Source organism: Amblyraja radiata, unplaced genomic scaffold (assembly GCF_010909765.2).
Source record: "Amblyraja radiata isolate CabotCenter1 unplaced genomic scaffold, sAmbRad1.1.pri scaffold_859_ctg1, whole genome shotgun sequence".
NCBI classification, from domain to species: Eukaryota; Metazoa; Chordata; class Chondrichthyes; order Rajiformes; family Rajidae; genus Amblyraja; species Amblyraja radiata.
In genome coordinates, this window is record NW_022630860.1 from 10,115 (window position 1) to 22,156 (window position 12,042).

Genomic DNA, 12,042 nt, shown 5'->3' on the forward strand with positions numbered 1-12,042 from the left:
AATGGCCTAAAAACCTAATGGCCTAAACACCTAATGGCCTAAGGAGGGAAGAAGCTGTTCCTGAATCCGGACTTACAGTTTTCCTATACCTTCTTCTTGATGGCAGGGGTGAAATGAGTGTGTGGCCAGGGTGGTGTGGGTCTCTTATGAAGCTAGCTGCCTTTTTGAGGCAGCGGCTCCTGTGAATCCCTTTGATGGTGGGGTGGTCAGTGCCCGTGATGGACTGGGCAGTACAAGCAGCGGCAAAGTAGCGCTTGGTAGAAGTCTCTGCCAAAGCACACCAGCATACGTGACCCAGTGCCACAGGGCTAGTGGTCAATGGGCTGGTCATCACTGGGCTGGTAGTCACAAGGCCGGGGGGCATCCACTATCCAGTAGTCCTTGTGGCTGTAGCCCTGGTTGTACACAGATGTGATGCCCTCATGGTTGAATTGCGCTCTCTGTCCTTCAGTGGAGTGACCGATGAGGAGGGGGAGCACTGTGGGAAAAGTGGGGAGGGTGCAAGATCTAGGAGAAAGCACTCGGAATGATTCAGCAATGCCTGGAGTTGTTGAATTGTGGGCCTGTGATTACAGTCGTACAGCAGGGAAACAGGCCTTCGGCTCAACTTGCCCATGTCAACCAAGTAGCCCCATCTACGCTAGTCGCACCTGCCTGTGTTTGACTCACAAAACCCAAACCTAAACTCCAAACCTACATACATCATAGGTCTTGTATCATGTACCTGACCAATTGGGTAAACTTCAATGCCAGCTGTGGTTGATGCCAGGCATGTGTGGGGGACTTGTCGGTCACGGGCAGAGAGTGTGGGGGCTGTGAGCTGGGACAGAGGAGCATCAAAGGGTAAACCTGGGGAGTTAGACAAGCCCAGGCCCACCCTGCCTTTGGCAGCTCAGCCACGTAGCTTTGAATTCTACCCTGTTGGACAGGCACTTGGATATGAAAGGTTTAGAGGGATAAGGGCCAAATGCGGGCATGTATAGATGGGGCAACTTGGGGGTGAGGGGGTGTGCAGGGACTGATGGTGAACCCTGGGGTTGGACTGAATGGTGATGGGTGGATGGAGGACTAGCAACTGGGGAGAGGTAATCAGCAGCGGCCGCGGCTCACTGTGCTTCTGTGTTTCAGGCTCGTGCTTGCCCTGCCTGGTGGACGTGGTCCCGGTCAAGAATGAGGAGGGGGCGGTTACCATGTTCATCATGAACTTTGAGGAGCAGGGGGGCACCTCCCAGAAGATGGGCCAAGAGAGGAGTCATCGCTTGCCCCTGGACTGCTGCACTTCCAGTAGGTACCAGGTGGTGGCAGCGTCAGCACATCGACCGCCGACTGGCCGGTTCCCCCGCTCTGGTTCCCAGACCCAGCCCACGGTAGCCGACGTCCCGAGCACACCATTCCCTGCCACACGGTGGCGACAGAGTGCACAGCACCGACACAGGGCACTCTGCCCCCTCAAACCACAGACACATGGCCCCCTGCCCCCTGACCCCTGACCCCTGCCCCTTCAAACTACTTTTACATGGCCCCCTGCCCCCTGACCCCTGACCCCTGCCCCTTCAAACTACTGTTACATGGCCCCCTGCCCCCAAATCACTGTGCTCTCAGTGTGGGGAAGGGGAAAGCACAGGTTTGGTCAAATGCCCTATGCCTAGTTTGGTTTAGCTTAGTGATACAGCATGGAAACAGGCCCTTCGGCCCACCAAGTTCACGCCAACCACCTGTTCACACCAGTTGAATGTTATCCCAGTTTCTCGTCCATTCCCCTACACACACACGATTGAACCTGGGTCTGTGGCGCCGTGAGGCAGCAGTTCCACCGTGATGGCCAGATAGTGCGTCCTATGCACACCCCGCAGGGCTGGTTGGTGCCGGCTGAAGCTCTCTCCACACTGGCCCTGCAGGGGTCAGGTGGGGCGGTGGTCCTCTCAGCTACACCAAGAGCGTGCTCCTCATGGCTGCAGATCTCAGTGAGAAAGCCCCCCCCCTCTCTCCATGCTGCCCTCCTCCCCCACAGTGTGGCCCTCCTCCCCCAGTGTGGCCCCCCTCCCCCAGTGTGGCCCTCCTCCCCCAGTGTGGCCCTCCTCTCCCAGTGTGGCCCCCCTCCTCCCCCAGTGTGGCCCCCCTCCCCCAGTGTGGCCCCCCTCCCCCAGTGCCCCCCTCCCCCAGTGCCCCCCTCCTCCCCCAGTGTGGCCCCCCTCCCCCAGTGCCCCCCTCCTCCCCCAGTGCCCCCCTCCTCCCCCAGTGTCCCCCTCCTCCCCCAGTGTGGCCCCCCTCCCCCAGTGCCCCCCTCCTCCCCCAGTGCCCCCCTCCTCCCCCAGTGCCCCCCTCCTCCCCCAGTGTGGCCCTCCCCTCCCAGTGTGGCCCTCCTCCCCCAGTGTGGCCCCCCTCCTCCCCCAGTGTGGCCCTCCTCCCCCAGTGTGGCCCTCCTCCCCCAGTGGCCCCCCTCCTCCCACAGTGTGGCCCCCCTCCCCCAGTGTGGCCCTCCTCCCCCAGTGTGGCCCCCCTCCCCCAGTGCCCCCCTCCTCCCCCAGTGTGGCCCTCCTCTCCCAGTGTGGCCCATGTCCCAGTGCAGGCCTCCTCCGGTTCCCATCTCCCCCGACGTCACGCCCGGTGTGTTGGCCTGGATAATGTGCTCAGGCCTCTCTACTGGAGCTGGGAGATACATCCTACTGCAAAGACATGTTTAAATCACTGAGGCAGCCAGTTCCGTAACAAGTCTCCCAGCTCGAGCTTCATAGAAAAAGATGTGCTTTTATCCACGTTACAATGCTCCCCAGTCCACATCCTTGATCTGCAGTCTAGCCTGCCAGGGGCATCGCTCACACCATGGATGTCAGATCCCTGCATCCACTGCCATTTCTCCCCCTCTTCCCATGCTCTCTCCCCTGATCCCCCTCTTACCCTCAGTCCAATGTCTCCCCCTCCGACAACACACACCCTCCCCCACACTGTGCTGCCCTTGGTCTCTCTGCATCTGCCCCTGTCCACACTTCCCTCTAACCCCTCACTGACGCCTTTCTCTCTCCTGCCCTGCCCCTTCACTGCCTTCAGCCCTTGCCCCACCCACATGCCATAACCTCCCTCCCCCCCACCCCTCCCCCTCACCCCCCTCCACTCCCCTCCCCCTCAACTCCCCTCCCCCTCCCCTCCCCTCCACTCCCCTCCCCCTCCACTCCCCTCCCCCTCCACTCCCCCTCTACCCCACTCCCCCTCAACTCCCCCTCTACCCTCCTCCCCTCCACTCCCCTCCCCCTCCACTCCCCCTCTACCCCACTCCCCCTCCACTCCCCCTCTACCCTCCTCCCCCTCCACTCCCCTCCCCCTCCACTCCCCCTCTACCCTACTCCCCCTTCACCCATTCCTTCCACACCCCTCCCCTTCCACCCTCCACCACCCCTGCACCCTCTCCTCCTCCACCAACTCCCCTCCATCCCCTCCACTCCTGCCCTACCTCTGTACTGAGCTGATCCCTTGTACTTTGTCTTTCTGCTACTGCCTGCCCTGCCCCATCACTGCCCTTGTCCCGTGCCCTCATGCCCCCATCCCCCTCCCCTCCTTGCCGCGGTGCTGGTGGCCGACCCCGTGTCCTTGTCTCTGTGCCCAGGTCGAGGGAAGGTGTTCAGGCTGAAGCTGCCCTCGCTGCGGACGATGACGCTGAGTCAGCAGTCGCTGGCCAAGGAGGGCTTTGACCTGGTGCCCGACGACCAGCAGCAGTCGGAGAGGGACTCGCTGGCAATGCAGGAGCTGTACGACACCCGCACCGACAACTGCGTGCAGCCCACCGCGGGCGAGTGGGAATCTCTGGCGGATCTCATCGACAGGTCGGCGGCCAGCGGACCTTGGGGCGACCCCTCCCCAGGGCAGGAGCTCAGCCCGGAGCCGGACCTCCGATGCCCCAACACCAACCTGATCCAGATCCAGCCCGGAGACAGCTGCCCCGGCATCCGCCGAGCCTCCTCCGTCGACAACATCGAGCTGATGAGGAACAAGTTTGAGAAGAAATTGAAGGAGAAAAAACAAACTTCAGGTGAGAAAAAAAACCAAAGCACACCTGGATGTTGCAGCTTGTCATTGTGTGTCTAACCTTTTAAATATAATACAAAATGCTTTTATTCAAAACAGACAAAGATACAGAGCAGTAACACGATCAAAGGCTGCCTATATTGGCAGTTTACAAACAACCAGTTACCAAATTAAAATATCGCCAACTTTATCAACAAATCACTCGACCAGCATTGACGGAAGGCCTCCAGAGTCCCCGTGGACACCGCTTGTCCCCACCACAGGGACACACGGGCACAGACATAGGCCCAGAAGAGGGACAGGCAATCGACTCTGGTGTGACCATTGACTGCCCGCAGCCTAGACCTGCGAATGGCCATCGTGGCCAGGCCCAGGAGCAAACCGACAGGGAGACCACCCTCCCGACCCTCCCCCCTCTGTACTAGGTGTCCAAAGATCAGGAGCATGGGGCCAAAGTGAAGCCCAACATTGAGGAGCAGCCCCTTCAGATAGTAGAACAAGGGGCTGCAACCTCTCACACTCCATATTCATTTCTCGCCGCAGACGTGACAGGCGGCTGGCCAGTCCGTGAACTGATTAAATATCTGTTGCACGCCACAGCTCTGTGCAACACTCTCCAACCCCAGGTTCCCGATGTAAAGAGGGAGGACTCCCTCTATAGAGAGACCTCCACTGGGGACCGCTCCTGCCGTCAGGTGATAACACGGACCGCCAGGGCGTGTCCGGACGGAAGACGAGGGTGAGGAAGTGTAGAGGGTGCAGGAGCAGCCTGTACAATATGCATCTCTCCACGTCACGGAAAGGCGGCTCACGGCTCAGCCTTTGCTGAACCAATGAGTCATAGAGAATCATAGAGCGTGGAAACAGGCCCTTCGGCCCAACTTGCCCACACCAGCCAACATGTCCCAGCTACACTACACCCACCTGCCTGCTTTTGGTCCATATCCCTCCAAACTTGTCCTATCCATGTACCTGTCTAACTGTTTCTTAAACGTTGGGATAGTCCCAGCCTTAACTACCTCCTCTGGCAGCTTGTTCCATGCACCCACCACCCTTGGTGTGACAAAGTTACCCCTCAGATTCCTAATAAATCTTTTCCACTTCACCTTGAACCTATGTCCTCTGGTCCCTCGATTCCCCTACTCTGGGCAAGAGATTCTGTGCATCTAGTGGCACAGAGCTGGCCCTTTAGTTAACTGCAGGTAACTGGGAGCATGTGCCGTGCAACTCGAGTCTGAATGGCTCCCACACAGAGTGAGATGGGACAGTCACAACTCACGGGCATCTGTGAATATTAAATGTGTGACTCGGGGTCTGTTACTCAGTCATATACCACACTTGTGATGCTGAGAAACCTCACCAGGAGTCTGGCCCAAGGTAACTGCAGAGGGGAAGATGCATATGTGAGACCTATGGAGTGTGTGGTGAGAGGGAGCCTTACTCCATGTCTCACTCATGCCCTTAGACTGTGATGGAGCAGTGTAGAAGGAGCTTCAATCTGTGACTAAAGGGCCTGTCCCACGAGCATGCGCCTCCATGCGGCAATCGCGACCTAACGTGGTCGCTTGAGCCGTACGGCCTCGCGGGGCCGGTCCCACTTCGATCGCCGGAGCCGTATGGAGTTGTGCGGAGCTGGTCTCGACATCGCGCAGGGCTCCGAAAAACTGACCGTGTTCAAAAATTCCGCGCGGCAACGGCCTGCTGGCCCGCAGCGTCTCAACGCCGCACGCACCGCCCCGACGGGCGTGCGCAGTGTCTTGACGCCGTATGTCATGCGCGAACTTCCCGCGGACCGCTCGAACTTCACGTCACTCGCTCGACCTCCGCGCGGCCCCCGCTTCCGGTATGGTCGCGCTTGCCGCATGCAGGTCGCATGCTCGTGGGACAGGCCCTTTACTCATGCCCTGGAACTCTGTGATTTTTTTCTGTGATTTAATATTTTTTCAGTGTGGCAGCGGGTGTTTGTTTTAAAATAACTCGATTAAAATCAACGTGGAACTCAAAGCTTAAACCCCACTGGAGCATAAACTGAGCAAAGTTTTTGCAGCACGGAAACAGGCCTTCAGTCCAACTTGCCAATGCCAACCAAGATGCCTAACCAAGCTAGGCCCACTTGACCACGCCTGGCCCAGGTTCCTCCAAACCTTTCCTATCCATGTACCTGTCCAAGCATCTTATAAGTGTCGCAGTTGTAGCCGCTGCCGCCACCAATTCCTCCAGCTGCCTGTTCCTCATGGACACCTTCCACCAGGGAGGAAACTCAATGCATAGGTATCTCTGCTGGTCTGAGAGGTGACCCTGGGCCCGGACATAGACTGGTGACTGACTGACTGACCATCTTGGCAGCAAGGACTGAGGGCGGGAATAGAATGACCAACCTCAGCACGGAGGTCCCCAGATGGTTTATTACCAACGCTCGATGCTTGTTGGACCAGCGCTATAGCTGGGTGGTGACTGTCACCCTGATCTCCTGCCAGTCTACTGGGCATGTGTCCTCAGCAAGGTTCAGGTTGACTCCCAGATAGAAGAGGGGTGTGGTGCCCCACACAATATGGTCTTATCCCCTCCAACCAAGGACTCTAGGATTGCTGGGCCACTTCTCCCAATGAATCCGCGCGATCGACACGGCAGAGTCTAATCCATAAATCTCCTCCAAAGAATATGCTAGATGGAACATGGAGCATCCCTGACACACGTGCCTCCTCAAGTCAAGGGACGCCAAGGACCTGTTAAATGTAACTCGGCACTCAGCAGCAGCCTACTGAAGTTGGATCATGGCCAAAAATCTGAATAAGTGCAGAGTCTCAAAGATATTCCTGATTCACCATGAGCATTGTCGCCTTCTAGGGAGGGAAAGGCAACAAAGACCTCAGCCCCTGGGGGAGTGAACCAGGTCATGGGTCAGATGGATACTAGTCTGAACAGTGTTTGTGAGACTGTTTGGGGTGGATCATGTTGCACGACACAGTGCCCAGGCACTGCACATTGGCTGGGCAAAGATCTAGAATGAAGAGGGAGACCACGTAACTCAGAGATTGGCTCTGACTTTCTCTTCACGCTGGTCATTGGGACTGGGTGACTGTCCTCTCCTCCAGTCCTGTTGTTCAGAGGTGACTGATGTTGCACCTGTCAAGGCTTTGAGAACATCCCTGTTGACTCCCCGTCTGTCACCTAGTAATATCTTCCCACGATAAGACTCGAAAGCCCTTAATTAAGGCAGCACAGTGGCTCAGCGGGTAGATCTGATGCCTCACCGTGTTGGAGATCCAGGTTCGATCCTGACCTGTCTGGCGCTTGCTCATTCTCCCCGTGACTATGTGGGTTTTCTCCGGGTGCTCCAGTTTCCTGCCACATCCCAATGACATGCTGGTTTGTAGGTTAATTGACCTTTGGAAATGGATGAGATAGTGGGATAACATAGAACTAATGTGAACGATTCATTAAGTGGTTAGCATGCACTTGATGGGCTGAAGAACTGTTTCCACACTGCATCTTGCAATCAATCAAAAGTAAGGTATCTATTTTGAGATAGACACAAAATGCTGGGTACAGCAGGCAATGAAGAAAGCCAATAACGAGAGGAGTTGAGCATAGGAGCAAAGAGGTCCTTCTGCATTTGTACAGGGCCCTGGTGAGATCACACCTGGAGCATTGTGTGCAGTTTTGGTCTCCTAATTTGAGGAAGGACATTCTTGCTATTGTAGGAGTGCAGCGTAGGTTCACGAGTTTAATTCCCGGGATAGCGGGACTGTTATATGATGAAAGAATGGAGTGACTGGGCTTGTATTCGCTGGAATTTAGAATTGTGTTCAGCGAGCTGCTGGTGGTGTGGTGATTTATAGTAACAGTGGTGATACTAGCTTCAATGTCAGACCGCTCCTCAAAAATGATGGAAGCTTTGTAGCTGCTGCAACTTGTGAGGTTTGACCATGTTTGGAGCTGATGGGTCGTAAACACGAGATGAAAAGTTGCGTACAGTCGAATATGACCAAAGGTAACGATCTCTCTGCTTTTTGTAGGGGGGTCGAAGAGCTTCAAACCGAACCTGCTGAACTCCACGTCAGACTCGGACCTGATGAAGTATCGAGCCATCAGCAGAATCCCACAGATCACCCTCAACTTTGTGGATTTTAACCCGGATATCATATTGACGCCTTCGCCCACGGAGATCGAGATCATAGCGCCGAGCAAAGTGAAGGAGAGGACCCAGAACGTCACGGAGAAAGTCACACAGGTACCGCCCCCCATTATCAGGTTCGCCTGGAGTACGGGTGTCAGGGGGTTATGGGGAGAAGGCAGCAGAATGGGGTTGAGAGGGAAAGATAGTCTACTTGAATGGCGGTGTAGATTTGATGGGCCAAATAGCCTAATTCTGCACCTAGAACATATGTCCCCTTCCCTGTCGTATTACTGACCTCTCACTAACCACTCTGGAGTAAGCTGGCCTGTTTGGTTGGACTGATTTCTAAAGACCTATTGATGAAACATTCAATCACATTGAATGGCGGTGTTGGCTCGAAGGGCCGAATGGCCTACTCCTGCACCTATTGTCCATTGTCTATTGAAACATTGCCATCACCACTAAGAGCAGTATTTTTTTTTTTGCCCTTTCCTGACCACCCTGCAACCTTCCCTCTCGAACCCCCGCAGCGGGGCAAGTCGGGCCACCACCCGCAGTGACACAGTTCCTGGCAGCATAGTGTGTGTGGCTCGGACAGGGTGGAGGTGTGGGCTCCAGTCGCCCAGGCTCATCGAGGTGATGAGTGTGATGTGTTAGAGGGGGCCGTCGATGTTTTCTCACTGAGATGTGGATCCAAGATACACTGTGGGGAACTGAACCTGCACCAACACGGGCAAAGCCAGGATTGTCTGAAGAAGGGTCTCGACCCGAAACATCACCCATTCCTCCTCTCCTGAGATGCTGCCTGTCCCGCTGAGTTACTGCAGCATTTCGTGTCTAGCTTCGGTTTAAACCAGCATCTGCAGTTCCTTCCTACACAAAGAGTGTAGTCTTGCCATTCATAACCTCAAAGTTCCATGGCTGCTAATGCTTGGCTGTATGATGTACCATGGAGTTTAAGAAGGAACTGCAGATGCTGGAAAATCAAAGGTAGACACGAAATGTGTTATAGAAGGGTCTTGACCTATTCATTTCTCCAGCGATGCTGCCTGACCTGCTGGAGTTACTCCGGCATTTTGTATCTATCTTTTTGTTTTTGCTCTAATTGTGTTTTGCATTCACGTCTTTTTTCCTGTTACTTTTTTACATTTTACGTGGAGTTTATGTATCATTTATCTGCGATGCATGTTGTGTTGTCTGAGTCTGTGTGCGTATGATGCTGCTGCAAACAGGATTTTCATTATACTTGTGCCCCGCTGCATGTGCGCAGATGACAATAAACTCGACTTGACTGAACCTGACAGAGTTCAGTTATTCTCGAAAAAAGAGCAGCATCTGAGAAATTCAGCGGGGAATGCCCACGTGCCCAATTTCTATGTGACCTGGCAGACAGTTCCCTTCCATCTCTCTGTGACCCACTCTCTGGCTCTGACTCCACTGACAACCAGCCTGTTCAAGCCAGGTTGTTAAGGGTTTGGACACGCTAGAGGCAAGAAACATGTGCCCGATGTTGGGGGAGTCCAGAACCAGGGGCCACAGTTTAAGAATAAGGAGTAAGCCATTTAGAACGGAGACAAGGAAACACTTTTTCTCACAAAGTGGTGGAATTCTCTGCCTCAGAGTGCGGTGGAGGCCGGTTCTCTGGATGCTTTCAAGAGAGAGCTAGATAGGGATCTTAAAAATAGCGGAGTCAGGGGATATGGGGAGAAGGCAGGAACGGGGTACTGATTTGGGGATGATCAGCCATGATCACATTGAATGGCGGTGCTGGCTCAAAGAGCCGAATGGCCTACTCCTGCACCTATTGTCTATTGTCTATTGTCTATTGTAACTCGGGCAGAATGACACGATTTGCTGATGTTTATGTGGACAGTGGGAGCAGGGGGCTGGGTCCGTCAGGGATGAGCCCTAACCACTGGATGGCACCAGTTGACCCAGGGATTTACTTCCACATTCAGCTCCGGCAGAACACACTCAGCACTAACCTCTGAAATATCTCGGGCTGCTGCAGCCTCTGTGATGTTTCGACGACAGACATCTTGATGACCTTGGTCTTCCGGGACACAGTTATTGCACAGCTCCTCTTGGCATGTCCGTTATTCAGACACTTAGACAGCCTCAACAATGGTTGCAGAGAGCTATGAAACGCCACAGCTGCCAGAGTGAGATCTGAACTCAGGGATTTGAATAGTAAATACAGGCCTCTGGATTATCGACCCAGTAACTTCAGCTCTGCAACATCACCGCACCCATGGTGTCCCTACCCTTTTTTTTTTTTTTTTTTTTAATAATCAAAAAAATTTATTCAATTATTAAAAATAATATTTACATTACAATAAAACAAGCCAGAACCCACCACCATAATACAATACAAACATGTATCCATAATAAACTACTATACAACTATGATACAATCCTTATTGAGGATACATTCAACACCCCGCGGAGTCCAGCAGTCCCGGAACTTTGGTGTCCCTACCTTGGAGTGTAGTGAGAGAGATGGAGAGAGCTTAGTGGTGTGACAGTGTGGAGGGAGATTCACTCAACATCTAACACATGCCCTGACAATGTCTATCACCAGTGTGGCGGTACGGTTTATGGCTTATTCTTGTCATATGTACAGAGATACAGTGAAAGCCTTTTGTCTGCGTACTATTCAGTCATATCAAAACATCCTATGCTTGAATACAATCAGATCATACACACCAGCAATGGGTATAGACAATAGACAATAGGTGCAGGAGTAGGCCATTTGGCCCTTCGAGCCAGCACCGCCATTCAATGCGATCATGGCTGATCATCCACAATCAGTACCCCGTTCCTGCCTTCTCCCCATATCCCCTGACTCCGCTATTTTTAAGAGCCCTATCTAGCTCTCTCTTGAAAGCATCCAGAGAACCTGCCTCCACCGCCCTCTGAGGCAGAGAATTCCACAGACTCACCGCTCTCTGTGAGATAAAGTGTTTCCTCGTCTCCGTTCTAAATGGCTTACTCCTTATTCTTAAACTGTGGCCCCTGGTTCTGGACTCCCCCAACATCGGGAACATGTTTCCTGCCTCTAGCGTGTCCAAGCCCTTAACAATCTTATATGTTTCAATGAGATCCCCTCTCATCATTGTAAACTCCAGAGTGTACAAGCCCAGCTGCTTCATTCTCTCAGCATATGACAGTCCCGCCATCCCGGGAATTAATCTTGTAAACCTACGCTGCACTCCCTCAATAGCAAGAATGTCCTTCCTCAAATTAGGGGACCAAAACTGCACACAATACTCCAGGTGTGGTCTCACTAGGGCTCTGTACAACTGCAGAAGGGTAGTGGCAAAAAGAAAAATACCAGAGAGCAGAACATAGCGTTAAGGGCCTGTCCCACTCTGTAAGGGCCTCTCCCGAATTAAAAAAAAATCAAACTCGTGGTAAGCATGTAGAACGTACGTAGCGGGTACGTCGGAGCTCGGGACGTCTCTTAGCGGCTTGTAACGCTAACGGCAGGTACTCGGGAAACGCGTTAAGCTCGTGAAGACTCGTGAAGATTTTTCTTCACGTTAAAAAATGTCCACGAGAGCCTCGAGTACCTACGAGCGGCTATTACCGTAATTCTCCGAGTTCGAATCAGGGGAAACTCGGGAGAACTCTTGAATTAGCTCGTACAGTGGGACAGCCCCTTTACAGCATTGTAGCGTTTAATGTTACACAGTAACTACAGAGTGAATTGGGGGGGGGGATCAGTACAGGGTGGATTGGAGGGTCTGTGCAGGATGAATGGGTAATCACTACAGGATGAATGGGGGAAGGTGCAGGGTAAATGGAGGGTGGGTCAGTATGGGATGAATGCGTGGATTAGTACAGGATGGATGGGGGATCAGTACAGGATGGATGGAGAAGTGCAGGATGGATGGGAAAGG

The 12,042-nt window shown here is 53.7% G+C and overlaps 1 protein-coding gene across 1 annotated transcript in view; it reads left to right on the forward strand.

Annotated features, from left to right (window-relative positions):
• Positions 1-1,128: 1,128 nt before the first annotated feature.
• LOC116970408 (potassium voltage-gated channel subfamily H member 6-like) overlaps positions 1,129-12,042 on the forward strand; it is a gene marked incomplete at its 5' end in the record, with an annotated part of 31,598 nt that continues 20,684 nt past the window's right edge. Inside the window, 3 exons of the mRNA XM_033017061.1 lie at positions 1,129-1,284; positions 3,602-4,024; positions 8,040-8,254. Coding sequence (XP_032872952.1) covers positions 1,129-1,284; positions 3,602-4,024; positions 8,040-8,254 — 794 coding nt within the window. The remainder of the gene's footprint in view (positions 1,285-3,601; positions 4,025-8,039; positions 8,255-12,042) is intronic.